Raw genomic sequence first — 17,008 nt, 5'->3', positions numbered from 1 at the left:
AAAAAATAAGTAAAAACCCCTGTATGGGTCAAAAATTATAGATTTTTCTTTTATGCCAAAAATCATTTGAATATTAAGTAAAGATCATATTCCACGAAGATATTCTGTATATTGTCTACCACAAAACTTAATTTTTGATTAGTAATATCCATTGCTAAGAATTCATTTTGTACATCTTCAAAGATGAGTTTCTTAGTATTTTTTTGGCACCCTCAGATTCCAGATTTTCAAATATTTGTATCTCGACCAAATATTGTCCAATCCTAAGAAACCATACATCAATGGAAAGCTTATTTATTCAGCTTTATAATATATAAATCTCAATTTTGAAAAATTGACACTTGACTGGTTTGGTGGTCCAGGATCACATGTTACAGAAGTATACATTTGTGTGTTGAAAAAAACAGAGCAAATACTGAAATGTGTTATTTCTTAAATGTAAGTCACTTAATATTAACTTCTTGTTTATTAAACATTTATTAAAATCAGTACTACATTTGCAATCGTGCTGATATTTGGAATTTTTTTTAGAATGATTCTTTCCAAATAGACCTGTTTAAGTAATCTGAATCTTTTTTTTTTTTTTACTTTTCCTATTGCAACAGGCTATAGGCTTTATCACAAAAAAATGTCAGTTTTTTTCCCAATATTGAGCAGCCCTCCATTTCAGATATTAAAATACGACTCATTTCCATTGTGAAATGCAGAAGAGAAGTAGAATTTGTTGCACAGTTCAGAACTAAGCTGGGTGAAAAGTCTGGCTGAGCTGGTCAAGAGAACGGCTCATTCCTTCACACACACGTCTGTGAACAGAAAGGAAAGACCATTAACTGTATTTATGAAGAAAAGAAATCTGAAAAAGATCATGTCAGTAAGTCACAGTTCCTAGACTAATGATTGCAAGAGACAGAAGTTTCCAAAGCATAGAAAAGATTCCTGTGCTTGCTCCTTGCAACAGCTGACAGACTGATGTCAGCTGAGTGTTGCAAAGCCCCTTAATGTCAAAATGATATCAGAGAAGCTATAGCAAACTCTTACATTGGGACAGAAATGTTGGTTCATTCAACAAAATCACTTATGTTACCAAACCAGCCAACTAGACTTCATGAAAGAATACCACATGACATGATGGTGGTAACCAGAGGTGGAAAGAGTACAAAAATATTCTACTCAAGTAAAAGTACCATTACATTAATGAAATTTTACTTAAGTACAAGTAAAAGTACCAGTCTAAAAATCAACTCAAGTAAAAGTAAAAAGTAGCTCATTTAAAATTTACTCAGAGTAAAAATTACTTAGTTACATTTTAACAGTGGGAGGGAGTCAAAAATGGGACAGGCCAAGTGTGTCAAACTCAGTTCCTGGAGGGCCACAGTCCTGCACAGTTTAGATTTAACCCTAATTAAACACACCTGATCCAGCTAATCTAATCATTTAGGTTTATTTGAAAACTACATGATATGTGTGCTGGAGCAGGGTTAGAACTAAACTCTGCAGGGCTACGACCCTCCAGGAACTGAGTTTGACACCCCTGGGATAGGTCTATTAATCTCAAACTAGTTGTTTTTAATTAAAGGAATCAGTTATTTAGAATAATAAAACATTTGGGCTGTTACCAGGCAAATAAGTATCAACAAACTCATCTTTTAATGCAGAGGAAATGCAGAAGATTCATTGGAAGTGGCATTTAGATGTATTACACTGTTTAGTGCAGGACAAGAATGCATTTAACCTGCAGTTACAAATGCATGAATAATGTTTTGATATACAAGACATAAAATGTTGAATACTCATTTGAAATGATAAGAAATTCATTATTTAAAAAATGATACTTTAAATGTGAAATTAAAATGGCCAGTATGTGTCAGCAAGTCACTGTTAATAAGTGAGTCATTGCGATTGAACCGAATCATTTAAACGGTTGATTCATTCAGGAACGAAACACTGTCACGTTGCTCAGAGACGCAAAACTGTGCTTTGGTGACTGTGTTTGGAATTATTTTCTGTTGTAGAAATAGAGCTAAAAAAGGCAATATGGTGTCTAAAACGCAAGTCTCTTAATTAACTTTACTGAACTGTTATATATATGTATGTATGTATTCATGATGATTTTTTGAGGAAAAGATGGCATTCTTTGTGTGATTTTGATTTAATATATGAAATTATATAAATATGTTAATTTTATGCCCCTATATCTTCAATTTTGTGATCATTCTAAATGCATTTTAGGAGACTGAATCACACAGTGAAAGAACGCACTATAAATGCGCGCACATCATTAAAACAAAAAATATGATATTATCGCAGACTATATATATATAGCACACTCCTCACCACTGTCTTTTTGGCTAATTTGTGCAAAACCTCTTGCTAAAATGTTAAAGCTTCATTTTAACCACCAATGCAACGATGCAATTATTTAGCTTAGCTCTACATTCTTGCGAAGGGTTGATGTCTTGTCGAGATTTTATAAGCTGCTAGTTTGGTCTTCCTAGGCAAGTACAGCTTACACTGCATAATAGAGCATACATATGGCCATGGGTTCACTTCATTTCCTTCGAGTTAAACTTCAGAATATGACGGGGTTTCGTTTTCAGCGGTGTCTGCACCACTAACGCCTGTTTTGACCGTCTGCTAGTGATGTGTCGTTCGTGAACGAATCGTTCTTTTTGAATGAATCTTTTAGGTGAACGAATCGTTCTCGTTCAAGCAATCCACTGACTCATATTTCTCGTTCACTGAAGTTACTCCCTCCACAGCAGTGCGGCGCTATAAGCAGCGCATGCGCAGCTCAGTGAACCGAGTAACAACCATTTCATCCTGTCAAAGAGTTACAACCTCGAGCCAATAGCCTTTGAGTATGAGATGTGACAGAGCATGTGATTTGTTGAATGTAGTGAGCGAATACGCCCTTCAATTAACGAGTTTCATATGAATCTGAACAAGATCTAGAGATCTTATCGTTCGTGAACGAGTTGAATGATTTAGTACATCTCGTTCGTGAATGAAATGACTGAACTGGCACACATGTCATTCGTGAACCTGAATGAACGGATACATGTCGTTCGTGAATGAAATTAACTGGTACATCGCTTATCTCGTTTGTGAACAAAATTAATGAGAGTAAACTGGGTTAGTCTGCCATTTAGCATGTCAATCTCGCAAAATGCAAAGCGCAGTTACAGTTACTGTGCACATACGCTTGTTTTGATATTTAGCAACTCCACGTTTAATCCCCGATTTAAAATGTGAATATATAATATACAAATTGTATGACCAAACAATTAAAATGCTAATTAGGCAAGAAAACCTTGTGCTTTGTTCATCTGAACAACTTAATTAGACTTTATATACTGAATGCGATTATACACACATTTTAATAAAGCCAGATCAGTTTTTGTAACAAGTGAATACGTTCGTTGACTAAAGACATAACACATAATACACTCTTTTTTCGCCACCTGCTGGCATATTTTGTGTAATACCAAGAAATGATCACTGAACGAATCAGTGAACGATTCTGAACGAATCATTTTGGTGAACGAACTGAAAATGAACGAATCTCTAGAAAGAATCATAATTTCCACCACTACCGTCTGCATCTTTCTTCTGATTTTAGCGCCAGTTTGCCCTCCTGCCCATTATTTACTGACGTAGTTTCCAGGGAGCGATTTTTTTTTTACTCAGTAATTAATGTGTTTTAAAATGTAGCAAAGTACAATACTTTAAACAAAATATACTTAAGTAAAAGTAAAATTACAGATTTAAAAATTTACTTTAAAAAGTATTAGTACACAAAAAAGCTACTCAATTACAGTAACGCGAGTTCGTTACTTTCCACCTCTGGTGGTAACATATGTAAAGTGAAGCTTATGTTTTATGTTTTAAAAATCATGTATTGTTAATGTTTGTTCTTACTTCTCTGACAACTGTTGTGTACTTCTCAGGAGTGCCGGCACTCATGACGGTCGTATAAACAGTGCTCCTGGAAGGAAGATCATAGTCACATTAAAAAGCTATATTACAGAAAGCTGAAGACACCTCTTTCATAAACACTTCACCACCCAAACACCTTAAACTAATGCACATACATCAGTGTACAAAATGTACTAAAGCTCTTGGAGGTCCCATGTTTTTCTAACTTTACAGTGGTACTTACATTTGTTCAACATATTCAATTACAGTAATATAACATTACCATTCAAATGAAACCAGTACCGACAAAAACATTTACGTACTGGAGAGGTGGCAAAGATGAAATAGCTGATAATGAAATAGAACAAAATAGACAATATTGTTTCTGTCAGCATTTGGTCCGGATATTCCAGTTTTTTGCCACTAGAGGCCCCCATTGTGTTTTTTTTTGTCAGACCCTTTTGTTTTTTTCTGTTTCTCGTTATCATTTGCACCTGTGCCTTGTTTCCTTTGCATATATATAAACCCTTAGTTTGCCTTAGTTCTTTGCTCTGTGTTTGAATGTTAACACCCAGCCTAAGCGAAGCTGTGAACCTTTGATGCTCCAGTTGGATTCTCTGTTTTGGTACGCTATTTTTTGTACTTGTTTTTTGGATTATCTTTTGAGACTTTTTGCTGTACCTACTACTTTGTGAATATACCTTTTTTCTGAGTGGATTACCTTTTTTTTGGAATTACTTTTGACCATTGTGGATTTATATTTTTGCCTGAAGGACTTTACTTTTTATTGTTATTAAAACACCAGCTCAAGTACTGCTGTGTCTGCCTCATCTTCTGGGTTCTGCCAACAATTAGTGGCTCAGTTTGCTAAGAGACAGTTCCTCACACCGGAGACCCGAGTTCAAGACCGGGTCCTGACAGAAACACAGAGCCAACATGAACCCAGAGGCGCCCAGTACTCAGGAGCTTTTGGCCACACTGTCACAACACGAGGGGACTGTTCAACGTCATGAAGCCGCTTTGGTTCAGCAAGAGGCCTTGATGGTAAGACACTCAACTTCTTTCGGAGATGCTGACTTCCATAAAGCAGATATCTGATCGACTTCCACCGGCAACTGCTTCTGCTCCAGTACCTAATATTCAAGTACCCGTGGCAGTTAACCCCCTGACTGAACCTCGTCTTCCGCCTCCCCAACGGTTCTCAGGTGATCCGAGTGCCTGTAAGGGTTTCTTTACCCAATGTTCTCTCTCCTTTGAGCTGCAACCCTCGTCATTCCCCACCGATTGGTCCAAGATCGCATACATCATCACCCTGCTGTCAGATAAGGCCCTGGCCTGGGCTACTGCCGTGTGGGATGCCCAAAGTCCCTGCTGTACCAGCTACTCTGCCTTTACTGAGGAATTCAAGCGAGTGTTCCAAGGTCCTACCAGTGGTCCTGACTCAGCCAAACAGCTCCTGACTCTTCGCCAAGGTCGGCGCAGCGTGACAGACTATGCCATCCAGTTCCGCACGGTGGCAGCAACAAGTGGCTGGAACGATGAGGCCCTGACGGTGTGCTTTCTGAAGGGTCTCTCCGACGCCGTCCAAGAGGAACTGGCCACTCGGGAACCACCAGACAATCTTGAGTCCTTGATCAAGTTGGCCTCACGTATAGATCAACGTCTGAGAGAAAGGGAACTTAACCGTAGACCTCTCGCCCTAGCTCCTATCAGTCCCAGTTCCGAGTCCCTATCTTTATCCCCGCTAGCCCCTCCAGAACCCATGCAGATCGGACGCATCTCCCAGGCTGAAAGAGAGCGCCGGATGAAGGAGCGATGCTGTCTTTATTGCGGCAAACCGGGCCATTTCCGCTCTGCGTGTCCCGGGCTACAGGGAAACGCACTGTCCCGTGCAGGCCAGGGGGGACTGTAACGGGAAACATAACCTCCTCCCATCCGTCCAACTCCCGCTTGCTCATTCCAGTCACCCTTTCCTGGAACAACCATGACCTACCCCTTCAAGCCTTGGTAGACTCAGGAGCTGCAGGAAACTTCATGGATGGTATCTGGGCAGAGCAAAATGGCGTTCCTTCTGAACCTCTCATGGATCCCATGAGGGTTACTACGTTGGATGGAAGCCCTCTGGGATCTGGAATTGTCACTCGAGTCACTGCTCCCTTGAGACTTTCAGTTTCCCAACACCAGGAAGTGATAAACTTTCATCTTATCCCCTGTTCCGAGTTCCCTCTTGTCCTTGGCTACCCCTGGCTGCACAGCCATAACCCTCACATCGACTGGTCTGTGGGCACTGTCACCCGGTGGGGTCCTACGTGCCAAGCCACTTGCATCTTCCCGAGTTCCCCAAGTTCCCCTCCCGAGTCCCTAGAATCCATTGACTTATCCCGAGTTCCAGAGTGTTACCATGACCTCAAGTCAGTATTTAGCAAACAGAAAGCCACCATGCTACCACCTCATAGACCTTACGATTGCCCTATCGACCTGCTTCCGGGCACCTGCCCCCCCAGAGGTCGGATTTTTTCCCTATCTCTGGCAATGGATACCTACATCAAGGATGCACTGGCAGCAGGCCTCATTCGTCCATCCACCTCGCCTGCGGGAGCAGGTTTTTTCTTTGTGGCCAAGAAAGATGGTGGATTACGTCCATGCATTGACTACCGGGGGCTCAATGCCATAACTGTCCGCAACCGCTACCCCCTACCCCTCATGGCCACAGCGTTTGAGCTAATCCAGGAAGCAAGCGTCTTCACTAAGCTTGATCTGCAGAACGCATACCATCTTGTGCGGATCAGACACGGTGATGAGTGGAAGACTGCTTTCAACACGCCCACTGGTCACTATGAGTACTTGGTGATGCCCTTCGGCCTGACCAACTCCCCGGCTGTGTTCCAAGCACTCATTAATGATGTACTCAGGGATATGCTTAACATCTTTGTGTTCGTCTACTTGGATGATATCCTCATCTTTTCGAGCTCCCTTCAAGAACACACTAAACATGTCAGACAAGTTCTCAAACGCCTCCTTGACAGCCATTTGTACGTAAAGCCGGAAAAATGTGAATTCCATTCCTCCAGAGTACAATTCCTGGGATTTGTAGTGGAACCCGGTCGTATTCAAATGGACTCCAGGAAGGTAGAAGCAGTAGCGGAATGGCCCACCCCTAAGTCCATTAAGGAAGTTCAGCGTTTCCTAGGATTCACAAACTTTTATCGCAAGTTCATCAAGAACTTCAGCTCAGTGGCAGCTCCTCTCTCAGCTTTAACCAAGGGTGGCAACACAAGGTTTCTGTGGGGTAAAGAAGCTGAGACTGCCTTTCAAGGACTCAAGCAGCGCATCCTCTCTGCTCCCATCCTGACGCTACCTACAGCTGATGAACCTTTTGTAGTAGAGGTAGATGCCTCGGAGGTTGGTGTTGGAGCTGTCCTGTCCCAGAGGGGAAAAGACAAAAAGCTCCACCCTTGCGCTTTCTTCTCACACCGGCTTACCCCGGCCGAGAGGAACTATGATGTAGGGGATCGCGAACTGCTAGCGTTTAAGATGGCATTGGAGGAGTGGAGGCACTGGCTCGAGGGGGCTTCTCAACCGTTTCAAGTACTTACAGATCACAAAAATTTGGAGTATATCCAACAGGCCAAGCGGTTGAACTCCAGACAAGCTCGATGGTCTCTTTTCTTTAATCGATTTCAGTTCATCCTCACCTATCGGCCCGGGTCGAAGAATCTCAAACCTGATGCCTTGTCCCGAGTCCATGCACCTGCCGTTCGAGAAGATACTGACATGCCTGTCCTTCCTACCTCTAAAATTGTGGCTCCGATCTCATGGCAAGTTGAGGACACCGTGAGGCGAGCTCAAGCTACTGAACCAGATCCGAAAGGAGGTCCTGCCAATCGGTTGTTTGTCCCCAAAGCAGTGAGGTCCCAGGTCCTTCTATGGGGACACTCCTCTCGTCTCACCTGTCATCCGGGTGTAGGTCGGACCCTGGAGTTTATCCAGCGAAAGTTCTGGTGGCCCACCATAAAAGAAGACGTTGCCACATTTGTCAAGGCCTGTCCCGTGTGCTGTCAGAGCAAGTCTTCTCACCACCGTCCTCAGGGACTCCTTCATCCTTTATCGATTCCTCATCGACCCTGTTCACATATCTCGTTGGACTTTATTACAGGCCTTCCTCCATCACATGGCAATACTACTATCCTAGTCATCATCGACAGGTTTTCTAAGGCGGCCAGGTTTGTCCCCTTGACCAAGCTGCCTTCTGCTAAGGAAACAGCTGAGCTGGTTATTAACCACGTGTTCCGAGTCTTCGGCATTCCTCAAGATATGGTTTCCGATAGAGGCCCTCAGTTTGCTTCAAGGTTTTGGAGGGCCTTCTGCCAGCTCATAGGGGCCACTGCCAGTCTATCTTCAGGGTACCACCCGGAGTCCAACGGCCAAACCGAGAGGATGAATCAAGAGCTTGAAACTGCCCTCAGGTGTATGGCTTCCAACAATCCATCCACATGGTCGTCCTTCATTGTTTGGGCTGAGTATGCGCACAACACCTTGCGCTCCTCCTCCACGGGTATATCTCCGCACGAGAGTCAGTTTGGCTATGCCCCTCCATTGTTTCCTGACCAAGAAACAGAAGTCGGAGTGCCTTCAGCCCGGAAGTTCATCAGACGCTGTCGGCTTGCATGGAGGAAGACCCGTCTCAATCTGCTGCGTGCCTCACAGCGGTATCAACAACAAGCCAACAGACGTCGCCGTCCTGGCCCCGACTTGCGCCCCGGCCAGAGAGTCTGGCTCTCCACAAGAAACTTACCTCTACGGGTGGAGTCACGCAAGCTGTCCCAGAAATACATCGGTCCCTTTAAGGTTGCCAGGAGAGTAAACCCAGTTACATATCGTCTGCACTTAGATCCCTAGATCTAGATCCCTTAAGATTAATCCCACGTTTCACATCTCCTTATTAAAACCTGTTGTTTTTTCTCCCCTTGTCCCGGCAGGCAGACCTCCCCCTCTGCCCTGTGTCATCGGAGGCCAGCCGGCTTATACCGTCCACCGGATACTGGACTCCCGCCGGGTGCAGCGGTCCTGGCAGTATCTGGTGGACTGGGAAGGCTACGGTCCTGAGGAGCGCTCCTGGGTTCCTGCCAAAGACATACTGGACCCTGAGCTCATTCGACAGTTCAGGGCCCTCCACCCAGAGAAAGCTGGTAGGAACGTCAGGAGCCGTCCTAGAGGGGGGATTCTGTCAGCATTTGGTCCGGATATTCCAGTTTTTGCCACTAGAGGCCCCCATTGTGTTTTTTTTGTCAGACCCTTTTGTTTTTTTCTGTTTCTCGTTATCATTTGCACCTGTGCCTTGTTTCCTTTGCATATATATAAACCCTTAGTTTGCCTTAGTTCTTTGCTCTGTGTTTGAATGTTAACACCCAGCCTAAGCGAAGCTGTGAACCTTTGATGCTCCAGTTGGATTCTCTGTTTTGGTACGCTATTTTTTGTACTTGTTTTTTGGATTATCTTTTGAGACTTTTTGCTGTACCTACTACTTTGTGAATATACCTTTTTTCTGAGTGGATTACCTTTTTTTTGGAATTACTTTTGACCATTGTGGATTTATATTTTTGCCTGAAGGACTTTACTTTTTATTGTTATTAAAACACCAGCTCAAGTACTGCTGTGTCTGCCTCATCTTCTGGGTTCTGCCAACAATTAGTGGCTCAGTTTGCTAAGAGACAGTTCCTCACACCGGAGACCCGAGTTCGAGACCGGGTCCTGACAGTTTCTAGGTCACTTCAAACTAGATTCTTGTTTACAGAATAGTTGTATAAAACCAATATCACATTTACATTCATGCTGATTTTCAGGAAAAATACAATGATTGTTAGATTATAATATTATAACTTCAGTGAGGAAGTATGATCAGATTTGTACGTCTGGTTACCACATACGAGAAATGAGCACTCTATGTGAGACCGCTACACAATCATAAAATATCATGTGATAGGTGAAATGATGCATTACTCTCCTCCTTACCGTTTACATACTGGATGCACCGATAAAACCTGTAACAGTGAAAATGAATTAGTCAATAAATTATGTAATAAGAGTGCATGCTTTCACAAACCTGGATATCTCCAGAATCCAGAAATTACTTCTATACTGAAAACATTTAAAATTGCGATAATAACATACAAAAACACATTTTGTAGTATTAACAGAGTGGGACAGAAATAAATGCCATAATCTATGACAATAACAGGCAGCCAAAATGGATTTGTCCATATACCTTATACAGAGAATCCATACTAATATGGTTTTGACCAGTGGCATTCAAAGCTTTCATGGCCACATCTCTGTAAAAAAAAGTCCAGGGGATGTTAAAAACATTTGTGAAATAATCACCTCACATTATGTTATTGATAAAAATGTATTGTGTGCTTGCCTTCGGTCATCCTGTTTAGGGGAGGGAAGCCAGTGGTCATAATTGGTTTCAACTCTATACCAGCTAAAATAAGCAACAGTAAAAATCACAGGTCTAGTAATGTAAAACGCTGCAGGAAAACACTAGCATTATATGAATGAGAGCGTACTGTTGCATTATCATCACTTTTTGTCTTTCATTACAACAATTTTTATCATTTAAAAACAATGGTTTCTGCGTACTTTCCCTGAAGTGGATCCAGAGGCCAGATGTCGGCTGACCCGCTCCGGTCTCTGGTGATGACCACACCCTCACCAGCATGAACACCACCCAAAATGTAATAAACATCTGAGATGATCGGCACCTTGGCCAGTCTCACTGCTGCATCCTGGAAATCCACAGCTGCTTCCAGAGTCTAAAGAGAATCAGTAATAATGTGTGAGAGACCCGTGTTCGAATCCACTGTAAGACACCAGTGTGTCCCTGAGCAAGATGCTTAACCCCTAGTTGCTCCAGAGGTGTGCGACCTCTGACGTATATAGCAATTGTAAGTCGCTTTGGATAAAAGCTTCAGCTAAATGTAATGTAATATACAGATTTATTTAATGCAAAAGTCTATTAACAGCCAAATGGTAATTATTGCACCAGTGCTTTGATATACTGAATTTAATTTTTTATTTTATATACATTAGTTTCCTCACCTCTCGCAATAGCCAGCTAACTGGAGAACTTTTTAATAAAACTGCTGAAATTACATTCTCCCACCAATGTCCCTTACCTGTAAAAATATATATATGTAAATTAAAAAAACCACAAAAAAAATCCACTAGACATCTCCTTTTTTTTTTTTTTAATCAACCTACTGCGTTGGTTGCCAGACACTGTGAACTTGTTGGGGCTTTGTCCTGTCCACAGCCCAACATAACCAGCAAAAGTGGTTCCTCTGTATGCCACCTGAAGAAAAACTACTTTCAGATTCAAGAGAATAATGTAATGAAATATAATATAATAATCACTATTACCTTTCCATTTTTAATAAAAAGTACATCTAGAGTAAGATTTCTGAGCACACTGTGGGGATAATCCAGGTTTCTGCCATGGTAAATATTGCCCTTTGTATCCTGAGTTACAATACTGGTGCAAAAGCTGAAAAAAGCAAAGCAACCACAATGAATGTTGAAAAAAAATTGACAACTAAAACGCTTCAAGTGAGGTACTGTATGCTACTAAAAAGTGTAGAAAAACAGTCAACAGATATACTTACGCAGATACTTCATAGGCAAAGTTCAACAGCACAATATCTACAATGTCAGTGCCATAGAAGGATGCCATGCCCTTTATTTCTCCAGCATAGGGCTGTGGGATGTATTTCTCCAGAGCCTTCACTATGGGTTTAACTGCTTCATGAACCCATTTGGGAACAGTTGAGCTGCAAGAGAATGTGTTTAGGACGTAAATGTGCTGTGGATCAGTAATGACAAACAATGAATAAACGTACCATAAAGATTTACAAAGTTCAAGAACATGATTTATTTAAGGTAAGATAGCAAAGGAAAGCAAGATTTTCTCGTAATATGCGCTCCGTGTTCAGACTGTCTGAATCTTACTCGATCACTTCAGACGCAGCTTTTCTCAAGAAGCCGATGTCGTAGAGGTTCTTCAGAGGAGCCCATCGCTGAAAGTCAGGCGCGTCCAGACTGATGTTGACCACTGGAGGAGAGAAATCAGCTGTCGACACGCAGAAAACTGTCACGCCGAGAAACACACAAATCTGTAGCTTCATGGTGAATACTGAACACTAACTGTCCTTGTGATGGTGACATTTGAATATGCGAAACCAAAGTCTTCTTCATCTTCACACCGTTTCCAACTTCTGCATTTGAAAACAAGGAACTGAAATGATTGTTGTGGCAGTCATATTAACCATCAGAGGGAGTCGAGTTAAGACATCTGCGCTTAACCAAAGCCCTCAGTGTGAAATCAAATGCAAGTGCTCAACGCTAGCTTTGCTGTCAATAAAGATTGTGTTTATCATGAAGCTTGGTCCGTCCGATTAATGTTTCCAAATACTGGAAGCATTACGGACTACAATACAATATAATTCGACTTGATTTGGCATTGGATCCTCGGTATTTTTTATGCACAACAGCACATAAAAATCTATTTTTGCTGCAACTTTCACTTTTAAAACATTGTGTTAAAAGAAACCCGAATAACGTTTTATTATAATGTCATGTATTAATAATGTATGAAGTTTTTATTTTATTTTATTTTTTAGAGAAACATGCATTTGAACCTGGTAGGATGCATAGCCTACTCGTGCGCATGCGCACTCGTGTCCACATCTGTGAAAGTTAATAAACTGATAGTGCATGCAAACTGTTGCGTTGCCACCCACACAAGCACGAGCGATTTCAGAGTGAGTTTGGTAGTTGTTAGGCATATGTTTACTGATGTGTGTTTTTTGCGATGGATGAACACTGGGTTCTTTACACACCATGCTGCTGATCATCACTGTATTTACACAGCTATGCGGTATGCCACTGTTTTTCATTTAGGTGTTTTGTATGTTGACGACAGGTGTAAATGCTTCATTTGGTGATGCTCACATGCTTCAGACCATTTACAAATAACTATCCTCGGCTAAAAACACACTTTCGGTTTGAATGTGTCCTCAGAGGCATTTCATGTTGTTGTCGTTGAGGAGGAGTCTTGAGATAACAAATGTCATTTCCGGATATTTGGTAAGCAGGTTATATCACAAGCAGGAGGTCGTTCAAACAAAACTAACTTTTTGCGACTTTATACGCAAATACCTATAAAAAAAAAACCTCTTCATATTTTTAGCCCTTTCTCTGCGGTTTTGTGCAAACGAGTGTGAGTGTGTTATAGCAGCACATCTTCTTGTTTAGCAGGAATATAGGGTTCTGTAATGATGAAGATTGCAGTAGTTGGCGGGACTGGTCAAACCGGGCAGCAGCTGGTCAATCAGGCTCTTCAGCAGGGACACTGCGTCACTGCCCTCGTCAGAAATCCGGCGAAACTGACGCTAACGCACGAGAACCTCAAGGTAAATAGTAGTAGGAAGGTTTATGCTCATAGTATAGATTGTTATTCTTTTTGAAAATGCATGGTGAAATTAAGAAATACTTTAATTTATACTGTTACATTGATCATTTGCTCCTAGGTGTAAATGGTTGGACTGCAGATTCACTATGCATCTAAATTCATCAAGTCCTTCATGACAAAATGAATATTTTATGTATAGTATGAGTTTAATAGTCTGAACTATTTATTAGCTCTTGTTTTTTTTATTTTATTTAGCTGACTCAAGTCTGCACAATGACTATTTAGTTTAGGATTTGAATAAAATTAAAGAGTTCTTAGTCACCAAGGTGAAAATCTTTTAATGGATATCTTATATGCAAATTTTTGTTTTATCTTTTATTATAGTTGTTATATGAGTTTTTGTACAGTGTCTTCAAAGAAGATGGCTAAAATTTAGTATAACGGTCACAAGGGTGGCATAAAATCTTAATGTGTTTCGTTTATGGGCTGATTTCATCACATGATTTGCTTGCTCCACACTTTTGTGCAGGAAGTAAAGACTTTTAAGGACAGTTCCAAATGAGTTCAACGTACTGTAGATAACATTTAATGTGTTCCAGTCCAGATGATGCACATTTTGTCTCTCAGATTTTCAGTATTCACTAAGTAGCTGTATACCACTAGGATCCAGCCTTATAACCTTGTACGGCTTAACCGCATGCCTTCGTGTGATAGGTGGTTGAAGCAGACATTTTCTCAGAAGACAGCCTGAAACTGCACTTCAAAGGTCAGGATGCTGTGTTGTCCTGTCTTGGCTTTCCAATCTCATTTTTTTATGGAGTCACTGGCTACACTCACTCTATGAAGGCAGCATTGAATGCTATGCGTGAAGTCAAAGTCAATCGAATCATCACCATGACCTCGTGGTACACTGACCGTAAGTGCTGTGCTGTTATTATGGATAGGTTTACAAAACAGAAAGGTCTTTACCTCACAGTATTTTTGGTCTCGTCAATTGTCTTGTGTAGTAATTGAATTGCTATGGCACTCTTCACAGCAAATTCAGGCTCCAGTTCTTCCTATTTCATCCGCTTCATGTTGCTTCCCATGATCAGAAGTGTTCTGAACAACATGTATGAAATGGAAAACCTTCTTAAGCAGACTGAAGACATCAACTGGACTGTTGTCCGGCCGCCTGGTCTCCAGAATACACCAACAACAGGTGAGATTTATTAATAAAACATCAAATCAAATTTGAATAGATGGGTTTTTTCATATTAAACTATAATACATTTTAGTGTTTTTAGATGTTTACATTTAGTACTATGCAAACTGCTTATTGACAAATAAATCATTACTGGAAGTTTGCTTTTGCTGCAAAGCCATTAGGTTTCCACACATTTCAGTGCTTTAAATTTGTGGTAATTTGTTTTGTTGTTTTCAAAGCCAATGAGTTCCTCACTCATGAAGGTTATTATGTCCCTGATGAAAATGGTGCACCAATCGGCCAGTCTGTGTCACGAGGAGATGTGGCTCGTTTCATGCTCTCTCTACTCAATAACAATGCTTGGATGAAGAAAGCTGTTGCTATCATCACCAAATGAGGAAAAAATTTAGGAAAAAAAAGCTTGTAAAAACATTAAAATGAAATTGAAGAGCAAAGAAATGACAATACACTGCTTGTGCTCTTTTCTTCTCAAATATACTGTAAATGAAATGTTAAATTAAATTTAAACAGCCGTATTTTCAACAAGGAAACTCACTCATTTATAATCATTAATAATATCAAGCCTTCATTGCATATTCATGTTGATTTCCTGCATAACAACAACAAAAAAACATCAAGCCTTATTTCTTGCTATGATGTCCTTTCCAACAATATATAACTGACAAAACATTATAAACATCATTAGGACAAGTTCATTGACTTTCTATGCTATAATCCTGTCTAACAGAACGTCTGTTGTTATTGATTTTTGTATTATAATTTTTTTAATTTTTATTGTTATGTTCATATATGTATTACATATCTGTTGATTTTTTACTACATTCAGATTTTACAGTTTATATGCATTTTATGCAATTACACTACATGAATACGTGGATGCTCAGGTTAAAATCATGCAATTCAATTAACATTAGATTAACATTAAAATATATGTTAAATAATACTTCAGCACACTGCTTTTTGCCTACTATTAAACATATAGCTGTAATTTATGTATAAAAGTGCATCACTGAAATAGACTACAACAATATAATATAATATCTTTAGAGAAGACCTGTAGTTCCTGACACAAACCACTAGAAGGCTCTTCACTTCGAGCACTGGGTTTGGTGAAACATCCAGTTCAGCATGGACACATGCAAATCCGATTTTTGGAAACAAATACAAATAATCTGCCATTATTGCTGAATGTTTGTTGTTGAGCAAGTGAATTCATTAAATTGTCCTTTAAGATGCATTTTGCCATGAACTTTATGCAACTGATGTCTTATGACCACATGAGTGCAGTGTTGCACTGTTTTTAATAAACCACTTGTATACCCTGCCTATACCTTGAGTAAATGTCTCATGTATATATGCATCAAGCCCTACATTAAATGTCATGGGTAAATAATGACCAATAAAATTAAGAAAATAATTTTTTTTTGTGTCATTCATATTTTTACAATAAAGGTATGATAAAAAAAAGAAGAGGAAGAAAAACTTTTACATTTTAATAGAGCAGCCTGAACATTCTGCTAAAGATGTACTTTTTTTGTTGCACAAAGAAATATATTTTTTACTGGTTTCAAACGATATGGGAATAAATGATGACAGAATTTTCCTTTTAGGGTCAACTATCCCTTTAAGACTTGTGTAAGATTTCAGTAAATAGATATGTGGTAATTTTATAAGTAAATGAGCTAAATCCAAAACCAACTAAAGTCATTTTTGGGGACAAGGTTTTTAAGCTGGTCCGGCTATGTTGCAAGAGTTAAAGGCAATCAGCTCACTCCCATGAGAGGACTTTCCAGAGCGATCCAAAGCCAGTCTGTTCAGTTACTGAAACTGCTCAGGTCACATGGCTGAAGTACACAACCTTTGACCTAATTAGTATTATATTAGTATTAAATTCCTTTAAACCACAAAGACTTAAGACAGTGAGAATGGATGTAGTTGAATATCATGTGTAAATCCGATTTCTGATGTAATCTTCTGGCCAGAGAATATAATGAATGAAAAGGGTTTATTTCCAGCACTTTTATTACTGCTGAAGTTGTGTAAGGTGAATGGATGACTTAATTTGATTGAAGGTACTGTACGTAGATAGTCATCTGAGGACAGATATCATGTTTGATCATCAGAAGAGCAATAACTAGGCTGTTGAGAAAAAATATTAATATGATTAATTAATGTTGAATGGATAAGTTACATAACTGGGGACATGCAAATTATTTACATTTACTTATAAAAATATCGAGGGAAAAAAATAAGGTTACTAAAGCACAAAACAATTCCAGAGTCTTCCAGCACTTTTTTTGTGTTTGTTTTAAACGTTTATTATCACTACCTGCTTTCGTGATTCCCTTTTGCACTGAGATTTCCAAAGTGTTTTGACATCTGAATGTATTCATTTAGCAGACACTGTTATACAAGGC

At 40.1% G+C, this 17,008-nt stretch overlaps 2 protein-coding genes across 5 annotated transcripts; one reads left to right on the top strand and one right to left on the bottom strand.

The window, feature by feature from the left end:
• Positions 1–324: 324 nt before the first annotated feature.
• On the bottom strand, positions 325–12,157 carry LOC132130056 (N-acylethanolamine-hydrolyzing acid amidase-like). Its single transcript, XM_059541675.1, has 11 exons — positions 11,923–12,157; positions 11,580–11,744; positions 11,338–11,461; positions 11,179–11,269; positions 11,017–11,093; positions 10,558–10,730; positions 10,337–10,399; positions 10,181–10,247; positions 9,928–9,956; positions 3,919–3,985; positions 325–803 (listed from the first exon to the last, which is right to left on the bottom strand). The coding sequence occupies exons 1-11, from the start codon at positions 12,096–12,098 to the stop codon at positions 792–794; spliced, it is 1,044 nt and encodes a 347-aa protein (XP_059397658.1). The 5' UTR covers positions 12,099–12,157; the 3' UTR covers positions 325–791.
• Positions 12,158–12,702: 545 nt separating this feature from the next.
• Positions 12,703–15,035, top strand: LOC132130037 (uncharacterized protein YwnB-like). Of its 4 annotated transcripts, none has more exons than XM_059541656.1 (5): positions 12,703–12,734; positions 13,231–13,385; positions 14,099–14,300; positions 14,421–14,585; positions 14,810–15,035. In XM_059541656.1, the coding sequence occupies exons 2-5, from the start codon at positions 13,248–13,250 to the stop codon at positions 14,965–14,967; spliced, it is 663 nt and encodes a 220-aa protein (XP_059397639.1). In that variant the 5' UTR covers positions 12,703–12,734; positions 13,231–13,247; the 3' UTR covers positions 14,968–15,035. The 4 variants fall into 4 exon arrangements, with proteins under 4 accessions (XP_059397639.1, XP_059397627.1, XP_059397648.1 ...); XM_059541644.1 differs by having other exon boundaries at positions 13,228–13,385; XM_059541665.1 differs by lacking the exon at positions 12,703–12,734 and adding an exon at positions 13,015–13,059 and having other exon boundaries at positions 13,228–13,385.
• The last annotated feature ends 1,973 nt before the right edge of the window (positions 15,036–17,008 follow it).

Source organism: Carassius carassius, chromosome 4, assembly GCF_963082965.1.
Source record: "Carassius carassius chromosome 4, fCarCar2.1, whole genome shotgun sequence".
Taxonomy (NCBI): Eukaryota; Metazoa; Chordata; class Actinopteri; order Cypriniformes; family Cyprinidae; genus Carassius; species Carassius carassius.
The sequence above is the reverse complement of the archived record's forward strand: the minus strand, read 5'-3'. Positions and strand labels throughout refer to the sequence as shown.

Bases quoted from the DNA above. Each gene is read 5' to 3' on its own strand.
- LOC132130056 (XM_059541675.1), bottom strand. From the start codon at position 12,098: ATGAAGCTACAGATTTGTGTGTTTCTCGGCGTGACAGTTTTCTGCGTG. The intron at 11,462-11,579 runs GTAAGTATATCT...TGCTTTTTTCAG, and splicing joins TTTGCCTATGAAGTATCTGC to CTTTTGCACCAGTATTGTAA. The intron at 10,400-10,557 runs GTACGCAGAAAC...TGCTTATTTTAG, and splicing joins CTGGATCCACTTCAGGGAAA to CTGGTATAGAGTTGAAACCA.
- LOC132130037 (XM_059541656.1), top strand. From the start codon at position 13,248: ATGATGAAGATTGCAGTAGTTGGCGGGACTGGTCAAACCGGGCAGCAG. The intron at 13,386-14,098 runs GTAAATAGTAGT...TTCGTGTGATAG, and splicing joins TAACGCACGAGAACCTCAAG to GTGGTTGAAGCAGACATTTT. The intron at 14,586-14,809 runs GTGAGATTTATT...TTGTTTTCAAAG, and splicing joins CCAGAATACACCAACAACAG to CCAATGAGTTCCTCACTCAT.